This window comes from Dysidea avara, chromosome 6 (genome assembly GCF_963678975.1).
Source record: "Dysidea avara chromosome 6, odDysAvar1.4, whole genome shotgun sequence".
NCBI lineage: Eukaryota > Metazoa > Porifera > Demospongiae > Dictyoceratida > Dysideidae > Dysidea > Dysidea avara.
Genome location: NC_089277.1, coordinates 11,937,411 through 11,963,138, shown reverse-complemented (window position 1 = coordinate 11,963,138; position 25,728 = coordinate 11,937,411). Strand labels below are relative to the sequence as shown.

Here is a 25,728-nt window from a genome sequence, read left to right as displayed (position 1 = left end):
TAATGTTAACACTACATATTCCTAACCTATACCTACTATATAACCCTAGGGGCGATGCTCCTATAACTAACCCATGCCCTAACCCTAATCCTAGAGGCGAAGCTCCTAATTCTAGGGGCGAAGCTCCTAACCCTAGGGGCGGATGCTCCTAATCCTATGGGCGAGTGTTCCTAATCCTATGGGCGGGTGTTCCTAATCCTATGGGCGGGTGTTCCTAATCCTAGGGGCGAGTGCTCCTACGGGTGTTCCTAGGGGCGAGTGCAAAAAATATATATCGCAAAAATAAAGTGGGCCCCAAAAATTTTTTTTTGGCGTCAGGTGGTAGTTATTAAGCTTCGCTAACTGAAGTACATTTTTTCTGTCGATTTGACACTATCCTAGCTCTGTGACCCGGCTGTGATAAATGGCTTCGCTTGACGAATTCGAAGAGTTCGTGAGGGTTAAGGTGGAAGTGGATAAATGTACTCACCAGCAAATAAGCGATGAGCTGAAGTCATCATTTCCTGGCGAACGGGGCTTCAGTCTTCGTAGCATTGAAAGGTTTTGCAGTGAGAAGGGGATCAAGAAGATAACCAATATTGATGATCAACAGTTGGACGAGGTTATCAGCGATGCTGTTATGCAGGTACTCGTATACGCATACACTAGCATATTGAGGTGGACATTTCAATTGAACTATATGTAGCTTAATTCCATGCAATACAATAAATTCTTTCAGACACTTTTTTTGTGAATACAGTATTCTTGTGGAACACTGTTCTGGTTTCTGTTTTGATGCTCAGTCCTCCAAAATTTCGTCGTGTTGTGTTAGCCTCGCGTGGCTAGACCCTATTTTCTCGGGATGGCGCTTATCGATTAGAGATTATAAGTGCCCCCCTTGAAATAGGGTCTGGTCCAGAATGAATACCCCAACTTGTTTTCACACCTTTAGGTGTTAATGAGCGTTTCGTGTACTTCCTTTTAATTTGTAAGAGACAAGCGACTAGAACCTTACACTCAGTTATTCTTGTTTGTTTTTTTCCCAGGCTAGATGGACTGCCCTTGCCACCACTCCCAGCACTAGGTGTTAAAGTGCTGGACAGCTGGAAATACCAGCATTCAAACGAGGCCGCCAGACTCCAAGCGACCCTTGGAGTAGGCCAGATCAATGTTGGATGTTGATGGACCTTACACTCGGTGAAGTGATAGAAGTCGGATTAATCGCGCTTACGTAGCTGAAAGATATGAGAAACCCATAAACCTCAGTTTAAATGCACAAATCGTCCTTCGCTTTTTCGGTTTTACAAGAACTCAGTGTGTGTCCTTTTCAACCGTAGAAAATCAGCCTCTGTGTCTCTCATCACCTCTACCGGCTTTCATTCATGGCGATTCCAGTGCGTACACGGCTTAAACTTTAAAAGGAAGTATACGTTTCGTGACGAAAGCTGATTAAACACCCCGAGCCCTAGCTTGGGGTGTGAAAACGAGTTGGTGTATTCATTCTGGACCAGACCCTATTTCGAGGGGGCGCTTATAATCTCTAATCGATAAGCACCATCCCGAGAAAATAGGGTCTGGCCACGCAAGACTACTGTTGTGTATCCGCTGTTTTGTCACTGTTAACTACAGTACTAATTTTGTTCAATAATTGTAATTTGTTTTTTGTAATTGTACTGTCGATGTTTAAATATTTTTGTATTTATTGTGTTTTAGTGTCTTGGGAAGCACCCTTGTACAGGCTTTGCCTTTTGGTGCTACCCTGTAATTTGACAAATCAGATAAACACTACTACTAATATATTGGTATGAGATACATAGTAGCTATACAGCAGGTCCTCGATTATCCGGACTTCAATTATACGAACACTCAAACAGTACAAATGACTGTTCTATTAGAGTATTTTGACAAATACTGTATGTTCTATTAGAGTAGTTGGACTGAGCTCTGTATATAAATGAATGAGATTCACTTATCTGAACTATTTCACTTATCTGAACACTTTTGTGATTCAACTAGTACACAGGTGTTTGGATAATGGAGAACCCACTGTACTCTATTATACTTAGTATGTTGAGGGTCCAACGGCAACCTATGCCAGTGGCCATTACAGTTACTTAAATGGTTAGTTATAAAAGTCACGTATACTCTATAGCTATATATAGTTCAAGAACGACGAATACTTCAACTAAAATTTCATTTTGCTGTGAAATAGACATCATTGTGCTTCATCATAGTAACTGTTTAAATTTCACTAACTAACTTACAGAGCTCTTTCACAACACTTTTTGTTTCTTTGAATCAGAGGGTACCAATTAAGACATTGAAATGCCACAGGCATCTTCCCTTCCAAACGTTTGCCATAGAACAAGAATATGATTTAGTTGTGCAAAAATTTCCTTTGATTTTCTTCCACTATAGCTCAATTGAATTGCCATTCCGAGTCATTGCTCTACATGTTCCCAAATCTGGCATAACTATCCACTTGTCAGGGGTTATGATATCATTTATTGTAAGGCTCCAAATACCTAATACAAAATATGGGTTGCATTGGTATTGCATGGTTTAATTTAGGCCATTTTAACGCACTAAAATATCCATAGGTTGGGTTTCCACTTTCATCATTGAACTTGCAGAGAGTTGCTCTGCACATATTATCCCTATAAAGAAAGTTACTAAATGGACTTGAGGTAGGCGGTACACAATAAATAATTTCATTTTCCTTTTGCAAATGTATTGGACATGCCTGTACAAGCTGTCATTTTTCCCATGACCAAATGTATAGCAATTGTCCACAAACTACTTTGTACGATTTGGATATGCTTGGGGGCTTATTACAATGGCCACAGCATGCAGGGGCAAACCTGTATGTGCACTTGAATCAATATCAGTTTCAAAATCATTCCAGAGATAACCTTCTTGGTGGTAAACCGAGATCACACTTGACGATGGGTAAGGGATTCCAAATTCGTGGTATTCAATTAAAATAAAAGTTATAAAACCAAATTTACCTTACTTACATGTTTTGTAGATTGGCAATTTGGAACTGATATGCAGCACAATACAAATGTAGCTACTATGATGCAATATAGACTAAGTTGCAAGGGGTGCAATCTGTATTGAACTCAGTTTTGCAGTTTAACATGTGAATTGACTTAACTGAAAATAAAAGCTTTAAGACAGTTAAAGTGTTAATTCCTTTGTGTATAATGCAGCACTTTCCAACACAATTTCTCACAACTTTTTGACACACACACACACACACACACACACACACACACACACACACACACACACACACACACACACACACACACACACACACACACACACACACACACACACACACACACACACACACACACACACACACACACACACACACACACACACACACACACACACACACACACACACTCACACAAAAGAGGACAGAGAGGGAGTGCCTCAAGTATATTAAATAGCTACTGATCAAAATATCAAAATTAGCACAACAGTAACACTTTTTTTGTTTAATAAAAATTGGAAGTATACAATAGACCCTTGGTTATCTGAACCCCGATGCGTCTCAGGAAATGGTAAAAGTATTCAGATTAGTAAATAGTTCGGATACCTGAAGCCCATACAATATTAAACAGAGCTCTGTTGAAGTACTCTAATAGAATAGTCATTTCCACAAATGTTTACAATTGACTGGTAACTAATTCAATTTTACTCTGTTGTAGAATAGGATCATATACAGGCATTGCCTTTGATTCTAAATCACTAATACTAATAAACGAGGGTACAGATAAATGAAGGTCGAATGATCGAGTATTATGTAATAATATTATGTTGATGTTATAGTAATTTTATTCTGACAAAACTGTCTACTCTCCTCAAAGTATGTGTACTGTTTGCTACTCTACAGGTGGGACCCACATACGGTAGGAAAATGATGACAGGACTGTTGTCATCTCAAGGGGTACATGTCAACCAACAGAGGGTAAAAGAATCCTTGTGTAGGGTTGCTCCAGCTTACCAAAATGCAAGAAGGACAGATACTGCTCGACAGACAAATCCAGCTCCATATAGAGCAGACTACGTTGGACATAAATTACACCTGGACCAGAATGAGAAATTGGTGATGTACGGTGTGACTCATGTGGCAGCCGTGGATGGGTACAGTGGGATGATAATGGGTTTTGTGACCATGCCAATTAAAAACAATGTGGAAATATACTCTCACTTATATAAGTAAGTAAATTTTAATGTCACATTCCTAAACAAGCAAATGTGTGTACTACAGGCCCATACTTGTTCAGTTTGGCCTGTGGGACCAGTTACGTGTGGACCAAGGCAAGGAGTGGATACTGACACTGTATATACAAGAAACACTAGCACACCTGAGACTCAACACAAGTCGTGCTCCTCACCTGCAAAGTACATCAAAACAGGTGTATATTGTTACTGACTTGATTTCTATACTACTGCCTTTGTTTAGAATCACATTGTCGAGCGCATTTGGGTTGAAATCAACAACCGTGTCAATTATCCTATAAAGTCATGCCTGATTGCTTTGGAGGAAGCTGGTGATATCGAAATGGCCTGTCCTCATGTGCAATTCTGTGTTTCGTGGTTCACCATTAGAGTAGCTAATGTTGGGATAACACTTGCAGTGGAAGCCTGGAACAATCACCCAATACCAGGTGAATGCAGAATGCATTGTGTTCATAATATTTGCCATAAAGATATTATTTAGTATGTATTTTAGTGGTTCAGTGAAGCCTATCTATAAGTCACCTTCAGATCAAATTGCTATTCATTAGACAGATGATAGTGTGTAAATTAGAAAGTTGACTTGGTATAGAGAGGTGGCCTGGATCCTAAGACATGTTTTATTATAGGTAATATTTTCCACAGGTGGGCGAGCAGTGCCAAGACAGGCAGTTGTGAACGGAAACCAGGCTATCCAGATTGACTCCACCGTAATCCCAGAGGCTGATGATGCAGTGCAACAGTTTCAGTCGGCTGGTGGACAACTTACTATCTTCAACTGCTTTGGTGAAGACCCCCTGCAGTGTAATCCTGCTCTGGTGACTCAACGTGAGATGGATTTTTTCCATTACCATGCCAACTTTTCAGACTTTTTTAATACAGTAGTCAACGGAGACTATACCTTGTTTCGAGAGGGAGTCTTATGTTTTTTGGACATAAGTAGACACCTGTGTACTTTGTTATAGTAATCTTTTCATTTTGCAAATATTGATTTATTCACAGCAATTAAATTATATTTTACATAAAATTTAGCAGTATTGACATTAGGGTTAATATTGGTCAATTTTCCTCTTCTTGTGCATTCTCAGATGTCTCTTGCAATTGATTTCTATCAATCCTACGGCACGCCTCCATAAAATCTGACAACCCACGCAGAATCATAGTTTCGTTACAACCTCTTTCAGCACGGCACATTGGGCACGTTTTTCTCATTGCTTCTGGGCCTGAATACCACGTGTCGACACAAACCTGCAAAACAAAATTCATAATTATCATTCCATTTCAAAACAGCATTACCTGGCAACCAAGGATATTCTTGCAACATTTTGTTACAATTACTGGTGGCTGCACTGGTATAGTATGGCATATCTGGCACTTAAATGTGTCTCTAATGATCCTCCTTAGTCCAAGTGGTAAAACTGATTCTGGTGTCAAAGACATTGCATCCGACACTGTTTCCTTCACAGATATAACCTCATCCTTTAAGGACTTTAGAAGTTTTTCATATCGCCCCTTCTTCCCTTTTGGTGGTGAAAATTTGTCATCGTCATCATCTGACGAGTCAGAGTGATGTGTGAATGATGAAGTAGAAGACCTGCTGGGGCAACTCAACATTTCTTGAAAGTCACTGTGACTAACTGCATAGAGTTTTCTTCTAGGGCTCCTCCAAAATGCTAGACCTATAATAATTATGTGATAACTAGACATAAAGTACTGCTGTTAATTCTGCACTTACTTTGTGTAGCTACACAGTCTTCTATCTCCAAGCCATCACTGGAGACTACAGTGTACTCTGTTCCCCACTGCCTTTTAACTTGGTCACAAACATTAGCCACAGTGGCCGTGGACTCTGTCAATGGCAGGTAAGTTTGTCCAGTAGAAGTGAAGTCTGGTTTGCCACCCTTCTTAGTGGATGCCGTCATCTTGGCTTTCACAACTTTGACCAAGTGGACCGGTTTTTTTGCAGCTGTCACTGAACGAAAGTAAGGTGGGAGACTTGCACTCTGAGCCGCTACACTGACACCCAAGCTATTTTGGCTCGAACCATGTGCTGCAGCTGGCACCGAGCTCAATCCACGGGCTGTTGAAGCCATTATACTACTCGTCATAGCTCTTCCGGTGTTTGTAGGGCCCTCCACGATTAGGGTACAGTAGGGCGACAGCGAGTGCAGGTCGAAGCTGCCGACCTGGTCAGAGAAGTAAACCGAATCATCACATTCATCCCTGAGCCAAGCATCCGTCGGTTGTACCTGCATGGAACACATTTCTTTTAAAAATTCTGTGCCACACTGTGTAACTACCTGGAACATCTTTCTTAGATTTTCGGTGGTCACCTGTTCCACATTACACTCGACCCTCCTATCGTTTCTTGTCAGGATCACCTTGACAGGTCGAGGCTGCACACTAGCGTTACTGTCTCGTTGAGATGAGCTGGCCATAGTAGCTAGTTCCTTCTTGCAACAACTGCGAACGAATTGTAGCCTTCATACGATGGACACCGCGCTTATAAAGGCAAGTTCACGTGCGCAGCAGTGATTGGTCTAAAAATCACACTGCTGCAATCCTATTGGTTGGAAAAGTAGCGTAACCACAAAAAATAATGAGACATTTCCTTTTACGGTAAGTCCTGGCACCGCCTGGCACCGGTATGTACCAACTTTGCCATTTCATAAACACCATGGAGGTGGCAATACTGACATCGCCCATCAAATATACATTTGCACAGGGCTGAAAGGCAAAGTGGCACTCTCAGATGTGTAGAGCTTATGCACCTATCAATGTTATCCCCCACCTCCCCCCTCACGGGCGTAGTGGGGGAAATGGTGGGGATTTGACTTTTTGAAAAATCAAATTCTCCACCCACTGGGGAACAACTAGTGGTCAAATCTCCATGTAGTATCGCTGGAATAAACTTTAGGAAACAGATTAATTTTCATAGCTCGCAAGCTAAAGCAAACGCCTAAAATTTCGAATGGTCAAATGCCCCACCAGTGGGACAAAATTTCTGATCAAATCGGCGAAAATCCCCCACTAATCCCTTAGTAAGCCCGGGAGGGGGGTAGTGGGGCTTAACATTGATAGGTGCATTACCTGTGCAACATGTGTGACATTATGTTCACCTGATGTAGAGAGGTCACCCTGAGTGATCACCTCAGATACCAGTCATAAAATGTTCTACAATGCAGTAAACATGGACCAAAATTCTTGACATTTCAGCAGCATGCAGCTTGGTCCCAAAGTATCCATCACAATTGTATATATTACACACATACTACACTGCTATATACTGACTTGTACATAATCTTGGGAAATAGCTATTTTGATATGCTGTGGTGTTTGCACTTGGATGGATAAAATGAAGTGGATGTTGGTGGCGAGTGTGTCTGGTTGTTTTTAAGAAATGTTGGGGTATATCTACTACACTAGATCCATATATGACATCATGAAAAAATGACAGTCTTGCAACTTTACGACATTCTCTTAAGGTGACCCAGCCCAATTGTTCTATCATGGCAGTTACACTACTATATGTGCTGTAATTGTTACACACCCATCTTGTACTTCTCCTTTGTATTTTTTCCAATGAGTTGATATGTACTTGTTGGTATGAGTCCCAAATGATGGATGCTCAAAGTGGTTATAGATTGCTGCTACATTACATGCCAACCCCATTTGAACAGGGTAACCATAAGTCCGCCTTGGACCAACACCACTGTTATGTGTAGTAGCTACAAAAGGAAAAAAATCTTCAGATATTTGCTTGCCATGGTACACGGTCCAACTATAGTATGTACATGTTGAGCTGAATCCTCAAAAACATTTAACAACTCACTTCAAATTTGTATTAGTACAACTAAAAACCCACTAGAAATTTTACATTCAAAAAATATCTGACACTTTATTTATAATGAATCAAAATTTTCCCATACATTTCCTATGGGAAGCCACAAAAGCGCATAGTCCTTTATGACCCATTCCCGAACTTGTTTCGATCCTGTCTTTTCTTCATCTATTGCTTATTGTCATTGATAACCTCCTGGTTGGATGAAAATGCTGTTTCAATGAAGAAAAATCTACTATTTTGTTTTTAGCTGATTTCTCAGGATTCGTACATACTATATCAGTACCGTACTTCCACTACAGTTCCTTATCTTACTTATATGGTAAACTCTCTACAAGCGGAGCTGAAATGCTGTGTTCCTGCATTCCTTCTTTAATACGTATGAAAGTTACTGAACAGCTAAACCACAATACACAACAGTTTAGCAAAAGGGCTGTGGTGATACCACATTTTACAGCCAACGCTGATACCCGATATTAAATTTCTGATACAGGCTTTCTAATAAACTGATTTAAAAATACTTAGTAGTTGATACTTAAACCTAACCAATTGGGGATCAAACACAGGCCAACTCCTGCGCCATGCACTCCAGAAGTTTACCACTCAGCTACATGGTCACTTGGGTGGCTTTAGTGTTTGTAACATGCAGTATACACCACTCAAATATCTGTGCTGCCCGATATCAGTATTCGTAATATCAGTACTATTATCAATGCAATCCTAAAATTAGGTGCCCAGCATCTGGTAACTCATGATTAAATATCATTGTAAATCGCTAGATGCATGTAGTGTAACATGGAGTATGTTTCTGTGCAAGTATTGTGAGGATGGAGTGTGTTGTTATACTATTGTAAACAATAAAAGTTTCAAGGGAGAAAATTTTGTACCTAACAGTTTGCTAATTCCATGGCTCGAGCCATGTATAGCTACATTTAGTAATTACGGTTTACTTGAATATCACAATAAATTTTTTTTTAAGGTGGCGGTCACCTGGAAGTAGTGGTTTTGAAGCCTTTGAAATGTGAAGCCATACACCTCGCCACAAGAATCCATTAGTTGCGTCATGTGATTAATTATTACATAATAGTAAATGGCCGTTTCGCGTGTTAAGGGCCAGAGCTTCGCAACAAGAAATAGTTTGTTGTTGTTCTGTGAAACTTATTAAAGAAGAAACCCCTATAAGTAAGTAGAGCAGTAGAGACACCATGTTTAAAAGAGTTGGTGTCGTTCGCGCGAAACTTTGGCGGTTTACGTCATCTGTGGTTTAGGATGGCAAGCTAGAGTCGTTTATAATACTTTCTGCATCAGTTTATTCTTGTATACTAGTGAGGGAGACCTCTGTTGTTGTGTAATATAAGTGATCAGAAGCGGGCACAGGGCCGCAGGTCGAAAATAAAGATTTTTCGTATTGCCAGTCGATTTTTTTGGAGCTTTTGGTTACTCTCTGTTCCTTTCGAGATTTTTGAACTCTGCCAACATCGATACACTTCACTACAGAGTTAAATTATGTTCATTGGGCCCTGTATGTGTTGTCAAGGAATAGATTCCGAGTAGAGATTGCCTTTGACAGGCCAACAGTTTCGAGTAAACTGACGCCGAACAATATTTTCACGTGTGTTGTTAGTTTCTTGTGTGGTGGTGGACTGCACTTACGTCTTGGGGTTGTATGCAGTCTCAGAGTTAATGTAAGAGTTGTTTTATTACTCAGTGCTAAGAAATGATGTTTAAACAGCAATAATATGAAGTTACGAGTTTTATAAAAAGACCTTCACTTTGCGGTTTCAGTGGGTGACCGCCACCTTAAAAAACATAAAGTTTTCTCCCCTAGAAACTTTTATTGCATATGGTATGTGGTGTGGCTGGGTTATGTAAGGTGATTACCCACATGAAAACATCTTGTTGTTTAAATTCATAATATATTACACAATGTTTCTCTAATATACAATATACTTGTCAAACAGAACGTTAGTCCCTTGTACCATTCTACTGATCAGCAGGATGCAATGTCAAGATCGGTTTTGATAGCCGCTACTGTATATGCTACCAAGTCATCAGAGCTTGGATGGAAACGCTAACTATTTGTTACTAAAAGTCATTTACCTTTACTTCATAGTTGAATAAGGGATTCATACCTATTTGTCAAATTTGTTAATTGTTTATTCCATTAAAGTTTTTCGTTGTACCGTACGTCGCAGGTTGCAGGTGAGCATGGGTTGAGATTGTTTGGACCAAAGACACTTAGATTCTTGACTGTGCACGACAGAATTTTTTTATATGCTGAAAATAAAGCACGTGCTATACTACACATGCCATGAACATCTTTCAGTACACAACACACACTGAGTAAAACCATCCATGGATGACACTTAACACCTTACACATATGGTACAGTCTAAACACTTTACACATAAGGTATACAGTGTATATACACATAACAGTAAAACAAGTTTGTGGCGTTACCAATTAAAATGCAATGTTCCTCAGTTAGCTTTGTACAACAGGCATGTAAATGAGTATCATACCACATACAGCTGGCTTGTAGCAAACAAAACAATCCTCATTTTTGCCATCTTTGTAGTCGGGAGAAGTTGCAGTGTACTTAAGAGTGGCCATCACTTCAATGAACACTCAGTGTCTCATCAAAAGCTAACAAAAAACATGTTTTTTAAAGAGAAATACATGGATGTGCAGGGATTTCTATATTAAAAATTTATGGTTTAGTAATCACAGTGATTTTGTCCCTTTCAAGAAAATTCTTAAAGAAACATTTGTTAATTCGTTTGTTAATAAGAAAAATATTTGGATACTTAAACTTTGACAATCATTTCACCCCTATTATTAACACTTTCATTGAGCAGCATACCTAGACGCCACAAAATTATCTAAAGTGCTCACACTACGCTAAGATATCTGGTACTACTTCAGGATACGTTCCAGTCCACACGTACATGTAGATGTCACACCTTTGAACAATCTGTCAGTTACTCAAACATCGTGGCCACACACCCTTATTGGTCTAGTTGCATTTAAAATGATTAGCAGCAGACTGCCAGCACTTCTTGGTAGGCTATAGGTCGATTTGAGATACTCTAATACAGCAGTCACCCTAATAGAACAATCACATGTGTATATACTAGAGTTGCAACGATACAGTGTGTAGACGTATCGATATATTGTCTTTGTTGTATCACGATACAGCGATATATTGCATGATACGAAGTGGAGTGTAAACATTAGTGTATGTTGTTTTTAAGGGAAATTAATGACTTGCTTTTTCTTCGAGGAACATTACATACCATTCAGTTTAACCACAATGTACAATAATTTGATTGGCAGTCATGGTAACAGCCATGATATGTCGATATATCACGATACACAAAATATATCAATACGGTTTAACTTTGTATCGATACAACGATACAGCCTTAAAGCGATACGATATGCGGATATGCGATGTATCAATATATTGTTGCATCTCTAGTATATACAGCTAGCTGTATGCTATGACAACGAAAATAAACAAACCAGTATACTAAAACATATCATTTAAAATGAAGAAGAGATCTTAGTGATAAAAAGGTAGTGACATAAGAGACGAATGATGATATTTGGTGAGAAAATCCCTACATTGTGATCTTATAACAATTATTTGATGAGGAGAAAAGTTGGGATTTTCTCATGGAGCTATGCTGTGATACAGTCAATCATCTCTTGTTTCAGCACTTGGATACCTTTTTCATTAATTTTTTTAATATACTAGCTGAAACATGATGACTCAGGACTGTTTTCCACATCAAAGGAAAATGAAGTCAGACATATTTGCGCATGTATTCAATGTGCATATGCTCTCATCATCAATTGCTAGCAAACAACAAGGCAATCTTGCTTCATTTTAGCAATATTCTGCTCATTTACACTACAAAGCAGCACGACAATCACCTCTGAAATCGATTCACTTACTTTGAACATATGAGACATGGTCAAAAATTAAGGATGATTTTTGTTTCACTGGTTTCTGCTGAACCTTGACTCAGATCTAAAGCAGTGTAGTTTTAGTTTCTTTTTCTTTTTTTTCGTCTGTATTATCATCATTTATAGAACTTTGCGTGGGCAAGATCAAAGTAAAAAGTGTACTTTAAATTTCATAAATCAGCCGGCCAACTGCTTCATCGACCACAAAGAGTGCTTTATTTAACCGCAAAGAGTGCTTTATTCGTTCAATAAAGCACTCTTTGTGGGCAATAAAGCACAGTTGCCCACGTGCCTTAGTGTAGGCTAATAGCCTACGGGGCTCGCACCAGTACGACTAATCACCAAAGCCGGTGAAGGCTGATAGCCTTGCCGCGCTGAGTGATCAATCACCCCAGCCAATACGAGTTCTACCACTGGATTGCTTTTATAGATATACCTAAATGCTTCGATGATGGGTGGGAGAGGTAACGTTGCTGTTACGTTTGTTAATGTAAATGGACAAGTCCTGGAGATGTCACGGAAATACTTCACCATGTGACTCACAATAGAATCGATTGTGGGTTGCGAGCAAAACCTGCCAAAAGATGCGATGAACGTCTACTATGCCAAACTATGGTGAAATACGTGTGAGTTACTTTGTTAAACTAGTTTGTGTGTGTTCAGGCTGCTAATAGTTCGTGCAACGCTTGCTAATTACGAATCCTAGTGTATGGTGAAGCTACACGACTAGAAAGTTCCATAAATCATTTAAAGCATAGCCTTGCTCTTGCTATATGAAAAATAAAGTACTCGGCGCTTGGCCTCGATGCTAATAAAGCACTCGGCTTCGCCTTGTGCTTTATTAGCATCTCGGCCGCGCGCCTCGTACTTTATTTTTCATATAGCACTCGCAGCTATGCTTTAACATATACGTAAGGCTTTGATTCATTGGTAACACATCAGTAGCTTGTTGTGCTGGCTATCAAGTAATTTCATGAGTCAAATTGGAGCAGTTTAAAATGAATAATGCCTTTATATTATACCAAGAGTTAATAATAGTGGAACTATTATTAACTCTTGATTATACTGATAGTTGTGGTATACATATGATGAAGCTTGTTTTGTGTGTCGGTGTCGAGTCTGGTCAGATCTCACCGGTCAATGGTACAGAGACCAACAGGGATTTTTGTTTTAAGTGTTAGTTATTTTCTTTCGGTTGTAGATCTTGGAGTTGGTCAGTGAAAAGACTAAAACATCAGTTTGGTGTTGCTTCAGATGGGCATATATCGGACAATTCAGGGTAGTGTTGCCTGAGATAAGTCATTCCGTTTTCGACAGTTACATTAGTGTTCTTATTATAACTACTATCTTTGTTTCATTTAATAGTCGAAGTTCTCTGAGTTGAGGCATTAAACTGTGTTCCTTGCTATTGTGCTAGCACGAGCGGCTGAGTCCTAAGAGAAGAAAGCATTGTTCAATATTTACTCAAGACAGCTGTTTCATGGTTAAAATTCTTGGTTATCCTGTGATACTTTTGAAGGTACTTATTAGCCTTTTAGCATCAAAGCAGTAGTGTTCTGGTAGAGTATGCTGTTAGAGTGAGCAGTAAGCAACTGGCAATAATGAGTGTGTAGATCTGAATGTCTTATCAGCAAGGAACATGCCACCTATAAGGCTTCATGAGAGCATACTTAATTGTCTGGATTGCACAATGGAAGCACCACTACAACTATAGGCTATTTATCTGGCGGGGCATGCCCCCAGAAGGCTTGTGCTTTGCACTGCGCAGGGTGTGAAATATTTCATAAGATACTCTCTGGGATTCCTCTGGATATAGATACATGAAAATATCAAGGAGAAAACATCCTGAATGCCTGGCAGACTCCTGTAAGCGTTTGAGTACAAATCAGATGGCTGCAAGTTCAAGGCTGTCCAGGTCCAGTCATGGATTTCTTTTCGAACACACCTCTAAACAGGTTGTAGGACCACATGTCCTACAGACCTTCAGCACTTGTGCTGTAAAGTCATAATAAATAAAAAATATAAGATTGTGATACTCTAATAGAACAGTCACCTATGTAATTTCTCCAGGTTATCATCCTGAGGCCATATCATGGCTATATTTACCAGTGTTTCTATACAGCTATTGTGTGATGAGATCTTCATACGATTTTAAGTCAAAATTGCTACTAAATCTCAGGAAGCTAAGTTCTCAAAATTTCCTGGGGGCTATGGCTATGACCATTTGGAGTGTGCTTTTGATACTCCACAGTAACTTTATCATGCAGTGTACCCCTGGCCCCTTAGTATATCCTAGAAAATACCCTGAGATATAGCATTTTTAGCTGCTGAAGGAAATGCTTCTGAGAGGGGGAGGGGCACACTATCCCTCTATTTTTACATGCCTATATATGTATGCTTACATGCAACATTAAAATTATGATGGGTTGCAATCGGACAAAATGTCAGACCACTTCAAAGCAGTTACAAATCTTTTCTGACTGTTGTACTGTATGCATATGGTACACTACAGAAGATAGCTTGGATTGTCACAAAATAGCCTCCATACATAGCAAGCTTGTGGCCCACATGGCAGTATCATGGCTCCTCAGAGTTTATACGTACTAGTAAGACTGTGTGACATTATACAAATCCATGTAACAAGTAAAAATAGCTAGGTAGCATAAAATAAAAGACACAAAACAAGTGACATCATCTACATCTGCAGATACTAGTGCACAATAGAAAATGATATGCATAGAATGCTTTGATCTTTGGAAGATAATGAGGTCTATAAACGCACTAAGAGACCTGCTAGCAGAAATATCTCAGGACATCACACTTTTGATCACTCAGTTGCTTTGCTCTCCCAAGGCTAACAGCCCGCAATGGGTGACTCCATTCCTTTTATGAGCATGCCTAAATGAATTTGGTTGTGGGAGAATGAGTCTAACGTTGCAGCTTTGTTTGTTACAATGAACGGACAAGTCCCGGAAAATTCCTTTTAGCGCACATTTGTTTTCTAGAGTATTTTAAGCCTCTATCACCTTGTACTGAACTATTACAAGGACCTAAATAGGTAAGCTTCACTGTAGAACGGTTATTTTTCGTTACCTGTAGCGTTAGTGTGGGCCATAATTTAAATCATGCCTGCATGGTCTTCATGTCAGTGTCGTGCCACAGTTTTACAACTCGTCGTCTTTGTAATTAACTCAAGCTGCATCCTTCAAACTGTATTGTATTTACCTGTTCTTAACACAGCTTTGATTCTATAGACACTGGCAACAATTTGTCGACTCACTGTGCTTCCCTCTGTGGCAAGTCTGTCTTGAAAGCAGTGCAATCAAAGGCATGTGCGTGCGAGCTTCGATTTCTTCAGCATATCAACAAAAACATGCTTAGTCTTCAACAGTAGTGTGACGAACTTAAAACAACAAATAATTTGATGACTCCATTTATATGCGGATATATATAACCCCACATTTTCAAAGTCAGTTAGAGACCACGACCTCGTATCTTCAACTGACTTTTTAAGACCCACGAATATCCTCGTGCTATGTCTCTAACCTACACTTAAGTGACCTTCCTGTTTCAGCACTTTTTATTGCCATGATCCCTACTCAAACCTTCACTTCTTTACTAAGGATTACTTTCGTAACATAATCTGTCATAATATGCCATAATAATGGAAAGAGTGATGCCAGACATACCTGTATTAGACTACAAAATGCAAGAATAATGTGTACTCCAAATACTAGGAGATCAGGAATCAATGTACTCACTTTGAATGCAAGAGATGCTGTGCAAACATTATGACATATGTGATGTCTAGCCAATACATGAAGCCATTAGTGTGCTACCCACAAATCACTTTTTATGTTAAAAGAATAAAAGACGGTTATTGTTTCTGGTTATTATTTTAGGAGGTGGGTATACATCCAACCCTTTGTGATTCCTCCTACTACGTACTAGCATACTTACTGATACAGAATTTGGTTAACAAAAAAATACTTTACTACAGGGCAGGACTATTGAATGTTGCAAAACTGCATAGCATGAATTACGGACCTCAGTGTTTGCCATAAGCACTTTGATGACATGTTTTCAGGTAGTGAGGCTAGGTCCACAATAGCATAAAGCACTACCCCACACAAGTCATGTATATTGTAAATACATGTGAGTCACCATATGTATAACTGGGGTTCAGATATTGCCCATTTACTGAAAAGATCGAGACACTCCAATAAAGCAGTCGCCATCTACTCCATTAAAACAGTCAGAGCTAAGTAGGAACTTGTAAATTTTGTGATTTTTTATTACACGTAGTAGTAGTCACCTGTAGGTATAATAGATCAGTATAATAGGCTGGGCTAATTTAGCACCTGGAACATGGTTCTGCCTCAGAAGCCATGTATGGACCTATTATAATTATAATACACTCACTTTTTGGTGTATATATATATGCACCACCTCAGGGGCTTCCCCTAAAGAGCACCCAAAAAACTCTGCATAACAAATTGACTTTAATGTTAGTAGCAAATTGACAGTTTCATTCACCAACACTCTATTTTTCTGATGAAAGTGCTGCACCTGCAAAATTTCTGCAACATTACAGACCAGTCCCTAAGGATATTGCAATTGTAAGCTATTATAGGTTGCTTATTATAAAGTGCTACATTAGGTGGTAGCCGAGGGACACAATGGAATATGACAAGTACTTTCTTCTTCCTATACAAACAATAATGATACATATGTCATCCCTTATGTAGCCTGAAGGTGGCATGGTGCTGACAAGTATAGTAGACTCTCGGTTATCCGACCCTCGTTTATCCGAAATGGGAAATGACTGTTCTATTAGAGTATTTTGAGTACAAGTGTATGTTCTATTAGAGTATTTAAACAGAGCTCTGTACACAAATGTATGGCCTTCAGTTATCTGAAATATTCACTTATCTGAACACTTTATCCATTTCCTCAGACACATTGTAGTTTGGATAACTGAGGCTCTGCTGTACACAAATCAAACTGTCATTTCTTAATAGTTTAGTACATGGCTACAGTACCATTTTAAGACGACTAATAGTAAAGGGATTTAAAGCCACCTCTCCAATTGCTTACACGTGAAATAAAACTATATGTAGCACAGTCACTTACTTATACGACATCATCCACACATGTATACCACCAATAATGATAAAAATTGCAATTATACAATTTGGATGTCGGAGGTGGACCAGAAACATGACTACCACTTGGAATGGTCTAAATAGTAGGGGATCATAACACAGTAGTTATCCCGAGGGCTCATATACTGTATGCCGCCAGCATTTTGCTATATAAAATTTCACAAAAGAGGAAGACACATAAAACTTGTAGCTGGATAATTTCATAATAAGCACATCAGCTAAGTGTTTGATTCACTTTATCATACCTCACGTTGCACATGGATGGCTACCAGTTCTAAAGGACTACATAGTCTACAGTTAATTGTGCACAGTGTATTTTTTATCAATTATTGGCACACTCAAATCATGCCCAGGCACTTTTTCAGCTTACTGAATGTAATTGCTGTAGCCTATGGCTAGACTACACAGAGGTGTCTCCAATAGTTTGCACACTTGGCTACCACGTATATACCAGGACAAGTGATGGCTCTAATTATAGAAGCTGGAATTTTAATTTTTGAAGCAGTCCAATATTGGAAATAGGTGCTTGCATCTCGCATTGCACAAACAGGGCTTTCATAATGCAATAACGACCACAATATTTTAAGTACTACGAAACAATAGAGCCATACCTTGCAATCCCCACTACTACCTAACCTGGGGTAGGTGCTGGGTAACTTTGATACGGGTACAATAGGTCAAGTCTACACTTTCAGGAGTAATGCTATAATATATTAAAAATATCAAAGGCGTGGCCAGTTACTTATTAAGCTCGCACTCCGTATCATTGGTTACTGACAGATGGCACAGCCTACATTGGTTGACTCACAAAATAACTTTTCAGCTAGCAAAATTATCGCTGTACTTGGCTGATTTTGGCCCGAGAAACAAAAGATTTTTACATGAAGCATAGACGCATCCGGTTTACAACTTTCTACTGGGCGCTTGAATACCATTTTCACCATCCATGTTTCCCTCTATATATCGCTACTAAGCGATCAGACTAATGGTGAACATTGTTTGGAATACTTTCCGTTACACTCGCAAAAATTAAAACCGACACACAAATGAACCCACAGCTTTATACATGCACAGCTTACCTTGTGAACACTTTTTTCGTAGTGTTGAACATCTTGACACCCCAACATAATGTCCTATACGTTTGACCACTGGGATATTAGAAACAGTATTTCACGAATTACAATAACCTTAGTCCCTAATGACCAAAAGTGAAAGGTAATAGGCGCTTCGCGCGCGCAGCGCCTATTACCTTTCACTTTTGGTTATGAGTATTGGAGATGGCGGGAAACTACACGGACCCTTATTGTGTAGGAACTTACGAAAGGATTCCTCTTTTGTGACGGTGACTGGCTGTCCACAGTGTATCAATGGCCTTCTGTCATTGGTTATAACAAATTTTCAGTTTGTACCTATGGCCAGTAATGACATTGAGGGAGAAAAGTATGCCCAGTAGAAGGTCTAGCAATATTGAGAAATATACGATGAAAGCATCACGTATATTAGTCCTTTGCATAAAACTTCGCTGCAGATCTTGCACCTCAACACGTGGTAAGGTGTCAGTAGTGTACTCTTCTGCGCATGCGTTTACAGCTTATTTATATTTATAGCACACGCTGTGGTCAGGCCTTCCTTCATTAACTCCGGTTAACTTTAGTTAACCTCCATTATTTCCTTATGTAAATAACCTCTACATGTATTTTAACAATGCAGAGACTGGTGGTACAGTGTCAAAGGCTATCAACACATTAAAGGAACATGGTGTGAGGGTGGAAAAGATCATTCTCGTTACCTTGTTTGCTACTCCACAAGGTACAGTAACAATAATCTGTCTGTATCATGTGTATGCAGTGGCTAATGATTGGTTTTGTGAAGGACTAACATGGCCCACTAATTGCATGGAAGGAGAGAAAAATAATTAGTCGCAGTTAATACAATTATGTGGCAAAAATATGTCAGCATAGTCATACTGCATCCCTAGTATTTTCCTGACCCACGTAACCAAAGGGACTAGTCATATACTGGCTATGAGACTAACATATAATTAACTAAGGACATAGGTAGTGGGAAGATGTGTGGGGTAAACACTTACCTCAGTGAAATTGTAACAAGCAGCCTGACCAAAAAATTTTGCAAGTTTCCTCAAGGATAGTCATTATGCTGTACCTTTATCAGGGCTGTAATAATGGTTACCTGCCTTTTAATGTGCATACACATAGCTGGCTATATGTTGATGATCTCATTGAGAAATGTTATGTTTAAGGGTTGTGCCTAGCATTCTTTCCCAGCAATACTATATCACTGCCTGCTGTCTTAAGTTGTAGTTTTACAGACAAATTAAGAAAAGAAATTTTAGGGGTGCTTTCCCAACTAATATAGCATTGCAGACTTTGAATACAGTTATAGGCTACATGTATATAGCAATGCTACATACAGGTATATGCATCAACCTGAAACCCATTTTTCTAGATTCTTGGTGCTGGTTTGTGGCATATATATTTCTTTATGGTAGATCATGTGTACACATTCCTATATCTCGCAAGCAGGCACACTGTTCTTCCTGCAGGTATTAAAGGATTACTGACTACATTTCCTGAGCTGAAGCTGCTAACTAGTGAAGTATATTCTCATTGTGAGAACCATTTTGGTAAAATTTATTTTGGTACTGATTAACATTATATCATTCATTAATTCTTTGAATTTGCAAGATTTTCTATTCTATACTATTTGTGCCATAACTGCCATTGTATGGATATTTTGTAGGCCTTTTGATCTGAGCTTCTTTTTATTCTAAGAAATGAAATTACAGTACATCTGTAGCTGGTATAAAATGTAAACACAGAGTGTCTTACAGTTGTGTACACAGCACTACATACAGAATAGCTTATGTGCACATTCCGAATTGTACCCTCTTATTGTATTGGTCACTAACATAACCTACAAGGACTGATTGCTACCCAACATGAGCAGTTGAATTTACCCTGATCAGCTCCACTGGATCCAATATTGCCTTCGTCATGCAAGATCAAAATACGGTGGTTCTAGATTAACGTATCGATTAGAATACTATTGAATAGGTGGTAACACTATAATGGGAAACTTAACTACCTTACTGTCAGTGCTTCCGGACTGAGTGAACATCTATTGTAAGACTGTACGTGCATTCATTGTTAAAATTACAACTTGCTCATAGTTGGGAACTAGTACAGTAACTATGTCTTGGTAGTGGTAACTGCCACATCAAATGGTTTGTGTAGGTGCTCGATCCATACCGAATGCTTGACCTCCAATGTTATCTATCTGTTTCCTGTGTCTGCAGCTCAACAAATATTGCAATACCATTTAGGATATAAAACCCTGTCACCAAAGTGAGAAATATTAGTACCATCACCAGAAAACTCTTGAACCCTAATGATGCTGTTATCGACAACATACAGATGATTGTGATAACTTCTTTTTAATTTTGGAAGTTAACCGTGGCCTTTTTGCCCTTCCCACTAAGTTTTTTGACCAATTTGTCTGGAACATCAAACAAGTACACCATGATGCTACAGTCAGACTTTTGAATGACTGATGTCACGTATCCATCCTTCAAAACTTGCACATGCCTCCTCTCTGTTCCTTGGCTTACTTATACAACCTCTTCTCCTCCTTCAAATGTGTGTTATCACTAGCCCCAGCACATTCAGATACAAGCAAATGCTCTTATACAATGGGGTGGCTCTTATGACAAGTAGAAGGTAAAATTAGGAATTATATGACCAGTAAAATACAGTATAAATTATAGCATTATGTCCACTGTAAGATCAGTTGATACTAATGTAAGCCTGTTGAGAATTATGAGCTAACACTGCTATCCCACTACGTAAAGACCTGTGTTAACAGTTTTGAGAGTGATAGTGACTTTTACATTCTCCTTTTGACAAGTGGTCTCCACTTGTATTATAGTATCATCATAAATACACAGCTGCTATAGAAGTGCCAAAATATCAAGCATCCGTTGGAAGCTGAGAATGAATTGACTGCTGTGCGCAGATATTATTTAAAAAGTTGTGTGTGACTTGTGCACATGCAAACAATGCTCGCAGATGCTTATAGTAAGAGTTCATAATCAGTAAATGTATATTCTTGCTTATAGTTGAGCTGATCAGGTTTGAAAGGTGAATTTTTCATTAGAAGTAACAATTCAACCAGCCAGCTGATTAGTGGTGGTGTCAACAGCAGACATGTGTGATTTACCTCCATTACAAGTTTGGGGAAGGGACCATTCATGACTTCCCTAAATCTAATGCATGGTGAAAATCTTGAATACTGGGTCAGACACTTAAATGAGTACATTTTACTGAATATTTTTAGCATGTCAATTAGTACTACAAAAGAGTGAAATTTCAAAAACTTCTATCCATGAGTATGTTTTTGAAAGTTCTGCCAACTTGTACATACTAGAGTTGCGACAATGATGTATCTATCTGCTGTATCATGATACAGTGAAATGTGGATAAAAAGTGGAGTCTAAACATTGGAGGTAGCTATAATGTTGTTTTTCATAAGAGACATAATAATTTTTAATTTGAGAAGCTATTCAATTTAACTGCATTGTACAGTAATTTGATTGTCATCCATAAAAATCCTAGGTTAACAAGCCACGATTTATCAATATATCATGGTAATTATGTGATAATTATTATATCAATACAGTTTGATCTCATATCAATACAGTATGACTGTCTTAAAACAATACAATACAAAATTTATATTGTACCTCTAGTACATACTATGAAGTAGACTTTACACATACAAATGCATACCGTAGGTAGCCAGATGTTCTTTCTTAAATGGTATATCAGAGTTCAAAATAATGGGTGGCCATTTTTCATTACAATTTCAGTCTAGACAAACTGCCATGCAAAAGTGCCTTTGGGTGGTACCTGTGTACCATACTGGTGCTCATAAATGACTTGTAACAGTTTTTAAAATGGTCACTCAATTTCCTACCCAGTATCAACAAATTTGGGATAGTAGATACCAGAGGAACAGGAAATTTTAATGGGAGAAATAATTCTTGCTTTTTGAGAGGTTTAGTGAATTGAGTTGATAAACTATTTATACTGATTGGCAACCTTTTCTGTCAAAATTTCCTGCTGTGTAGTACTGGCACATATAGTAGTTGTACTTCACCACGTGTAACAAGTCTGTGATAATAGAAGTACTGCAATGTGTAAACAGGCACTCGTGAACTCCTTTGGTAACCTTGTCTTTCAATGTAACTAATCTAATACAACTTCATGCAATTGACTACAAAATATTACATTATTACTTGCAATTGTTGACTGTTACATGTTGAGTGAGTTTGGCACAACAGTACATGCACAGTACATAACGTAACTCCATCAGCTCCATATGGATGTCTCCTTTCAAAACACCTGTGACACAAAAGAGAGTGGTATACAATTGCTAACAATAAGAACAATGATGTTTTAATACAGTCAGATTTAAAAATTTTATGATAACTGTACATGTGAAAGATCTCCCTACTGAATTTATGAGTTCATGTATACTACGTAATTCTTATAACAAGTTTGTCTGCAAAGGCAATTATTTTTATCAAAATTATACCATAACCATAGAGTTGGGAAGAGGCACGGCAAAGGAATTTCAGAGAAATACTAAAGAAAAGTGATTAGACTTCAGGGGCATATTAAGGGGGGTTTCGGGAAACCTATTTGGATTTTACACACTACTTGAAACATTAAGAAATTGAAACTTCAGATTTCCAGAATCTGAAATCTATCATGGAACAGGATATATTTTAAACTTTTATCTTAGATAATAGTTTCTCACCGGATAGCAATACTTATAGCATTATTCTGAATGATTTTGGTGAAAAGATTGAGATACTCTAATAAAGCAGTCAGGCATTATAAACTACTCTAATATAACAGTCACTTAGCTGTAGTGGAAATCCCTTTTCAAAATTCCTGTGCATGCCTCTGGGCTTATAAATCTATTATATAATGGTGTACAAACAACACTATTAAAAAAATGACAACACAAGTCGTTGCATGAATTTATTACAATACTTGACTCTTGAGTAACTTCAACTTCCATACAGTGGACACCACATGTACAGTAAAGAACAAACAAGTGTGGTTCCCAAGTGTCCATTATTTAGAGGTTCCAGTTCAAGTGTATTGTTACAGGCTATGTGTGATCTATGCTCCACCACTTAGCCACCCACTGATATTTATGATGGAAAAAAAAGTTCTCACCACTAGTAAGAATTTTTAAACCAACAAATTAAAGTTAAATTTTGTGATTCAACATTGCAAGTAAAGCATTAGCCACTAACACTTCCAAAATCAGTAGCCAAGTCTACCGTATTAGTCACTTTACTCACCAATTACAATTCATGCTACACTTGTAGGAAATTTGTGAAGAAAGCTGATGACATAGCATCAATTATGTGTATATGTAAATACAAGAGTTATATGCACTGAGGTGGGTAAAAGGTGGAGGCCCCACTACTACAGAAATTGATTACTATCTTCTTGCACTCAAGTAATGGTGACTGGTACTTTTAACAATGATTATCTGTATGTTGTTATAGGACCATGCCAGAATGTGCAATGGTGAAGCAACAACTAATAACTCTTCCTCAGTCTCTATATAGGCAAGTGACAAATATACTCAGATGGACCTACATAACTCCAGAATAATGACCATTGATGACAACTCTTTGTCTGCGGGTAGTGAGGAATGAATGGAACCACTGTAACCACTGTAAAACTTCCAGTTTCAACAACAGTCTTTCATGGGGAACAGAATAAAATGCTTTCACATAGTCAATGAAAACACTGTGAGAGCTTAGACAATTGTCAAGTGTTTTAACCTAGTCATGTGAACTTTGTAGCTAGTAGTAAAGAAGTGGTGGACCAATTATCAAACTGGGAGGGTGGGTGTAAATGATATCAAATATGTTGTTTATATATCACTCGCCCATTCTTGTCAAATAATATCCTTTTGGTTGCCCTAATACACCCATGCCAGTACCAACCAACTAATTATTAATCCCTTGGGCCCCATATTACTCATCTTTGCATTATTGCTGCTAATAACACTTTCGTTCTATCTATATAGCACATTCTACATAATACTATTTCAAATAAACTAGCTATCCTTGCAGCACAACCTTAACTTTAAAAGAGGATTAAATAGTTAAAGTGGAATACCTGGCCTATAAGTCAATGAAGTCAATAGAAGGGGTAATTAAACAAAACATTTCAAAAGAAATTAGCCATTTTTTCTCCACACTCCACAGCACATATAAAGAGATGAAATCATCATTGATAATGATGCCATCATTGACGCTGAATGTGTACAAAAATATTAAATGTCAGGTAAATTTTTGGATTGCATGTGACCAAACAAGACCGTAACATATGTATAAATGACTTGTGTGGACATTGTGTGGTTACAATAGCAAAATTTAACTACATTAGTAAAATAGTTATTATAATAAGTATGGCCAGTTGGCTGAGTCCACCCACTCTTTGCATACCTAAGAAAATTCTTTCAGAAGATGAAATCTATTATATACATGCAGGAAGCATTATTTGACATCTTCCTGACAAATAGCGTGGAAGATGCTGTTAATTCAACAGGTTGTTCACAGAGACTTACTGGTAGTGGCTAAGCACTGTAATTTCAATTGTATATGTCTCATAGTAATTTAATATAACTACTTTTAAATCTCTGCAGCAATTGAAGGTACTCTACTTTGGATTGTTTCCGGAAATGGCTGATTGTAATGTACATAGTCCAGAGCTATGGTAAGTCAATTCTAAAATCACATTTTCATAGTAGTGAATTTAATAATATCTGAGCGATTGGAATTGCTACTAGTCTAATTTATAAGGTGCTTCAGTATAGCTAGCTCAGTATATAGTTTTGTAGGTCTGCATAATACTAAAAATTAACATGCAGCACCTTATTGTGATGGTAAGTGTGACTTTAAGAGACGGGGGACAGTCATTTAAAACATTTGCTGTAGTAAGGTAGGTGGAATTACAACAATAAGTAGCTACTTTACATCACATTGCAAGGATCAATGTTGAAAACTGACAGCAAGTGTCGGCAGAGGCAGCCCGAAAGAGAAAATAATAGTATAGGCATATAGTAGCTAGTCAGACACTTTATACCTCGCTTTACACTTGTCACTGGAAACTAGGGTGGTTAGTTGAATGCAACAGGTAAGGGCAAAGATAATATAGATGGGGGAGGGCCGGGGATCGATTATTTTAGCTGAAATATCTGGACCCCCCTTTGAATGTGTGCAAATGGCGTTAATAATAAATTTCGAAGGGGGGATAAAATATTTCAGAGGGGTCCAAATATTTCAAGTAAAAGTGGACGGGGGTCCACTTTTTTTGGGGGGGGGGGGGGGGGGGGGTCCAAATATATCGTTACAGAAATCCTAGTAGTCGATTTGCTTTGTTGCAAATCGAGTTAATGACTTGCTAT

At 38.4% G+C, this 25,728-nt stretch overlaps 2 protein-coding genes and 1 long non-coding RNA gene across 4 annotated transcripts; 1 reads left to right on the top strand and 2 right to left on the bottom strand.

Annotated features, from left to right (window-relative positions):
• The first annotated feature begins 324 nt into the window (after positions 1-324).
• LOC136259036 (uncharacterized) lies at positions 325-5,227 on the top strand. The gene is made up of 5 exons (XM_066052442.1): positions 325-625; positions 3,887-4,212; positions 4,265-4,412; positions 4,460-4,664; positions 4,879-5,227. The coding sequence occupies exons 1-5, from the start codon at positions 404-406 to the stop codon at positions 5,196-5,198; spliced, it is 1,221 nt and encodes a 406-aa protein (XP_065908514.1). The 5' UTR covers positions 325-403; the 3' UTR covers positions 5,199-5,227.
• Positions 5,204-7,843, bottom strand: LOC136259035 (uncharacterized). 2 transcript variants are annotated; one of them, XM_066052440.1, is made up of 4 exons: positions 6,534-7,843; positions 5,969-6,482; positions 5,530-5,912; positions 5,204-5,481 (listed from the first exon to the last, which is right to left on the bottom strand). In XM_066052440.1, exons 1-4 carry the CDS (start codon positions 6,669-6,671, stop codon positions 5,293-5,295), a joined length of 1,224 nt encoding a protein of 407 aa, XP_065908512.1. In that variant the 5' UTR covers positions 6,672-7,843; the 3' UTR covers positions 5,204-5,292. The 2 variants fall into 2 exon arrangements, with proteins under 2 accessions (XP_065908512.1, XP_065908511.1); XM_066052439.1 differs by having other exon boundaries at positions 5,969-7,843.
• A 2,575-nt stretch (positions 7,844-10,418) lies between these two features.
• LOC136258186 (uncharacterized) lies at positions 10,419-18,425 on the bottom strand. Its single transcript, XR_010702611.1, has 2 exons — positions 18,291-18,425; positions 10,419-10,720 (listed from the first exon to the last, which is right to left on the bottom strand). It is a non-coding gene; the product is annotated as an uncharacterized lncRNA (long non-coding RNA).
• Between the last annotated feature and the right edge of the window lie 7,303 nt (positions 18,426-25,728).

Coding starts and splice junctions, on each gene's coding strand:
- LOC136259036 (XM_066052442.1), top strand. CDS start 404: ATGGCTTCGCTTGACGAATTCGAAGAGTTCGTGAGGGTTAAGGTGGAA. Junction 626..3,886: donor TCAGCGATGCTGTTATGCAG/GTACTCGTATAC, acceptor GCTACTCTACAG/GTGGGACCCACATACGGTAG. Junction 4,413..4,459: donor TGCAAAGTACATCAAAACAG/GTGTATATTGTT, acceptor GCCTTTGTTTAG/AATCACATTGTCGAGCGCAT.
- LOC136259035 (XM_066052439.1), bottom strand. CDS start 6,671: ATGGCCAGCTCATCTCAACGAGACAGTAACGCTAGTGTGCAGCCTCGA. Junction 5,913..5,968: donor AGACTGTGTAGCTACACAAA/GTAAGTGCAGAA, acceptor TAATTATTATAG/GTCTAGCATTTTGGAGGAGC. Junction 5,482..5,529: donor AGAATATCCTTGGTTGCCAG/GTAATGCTGTTT, acceptor TTTGTTTTGCAG/GTTTGTGTCGACACGTGGTA.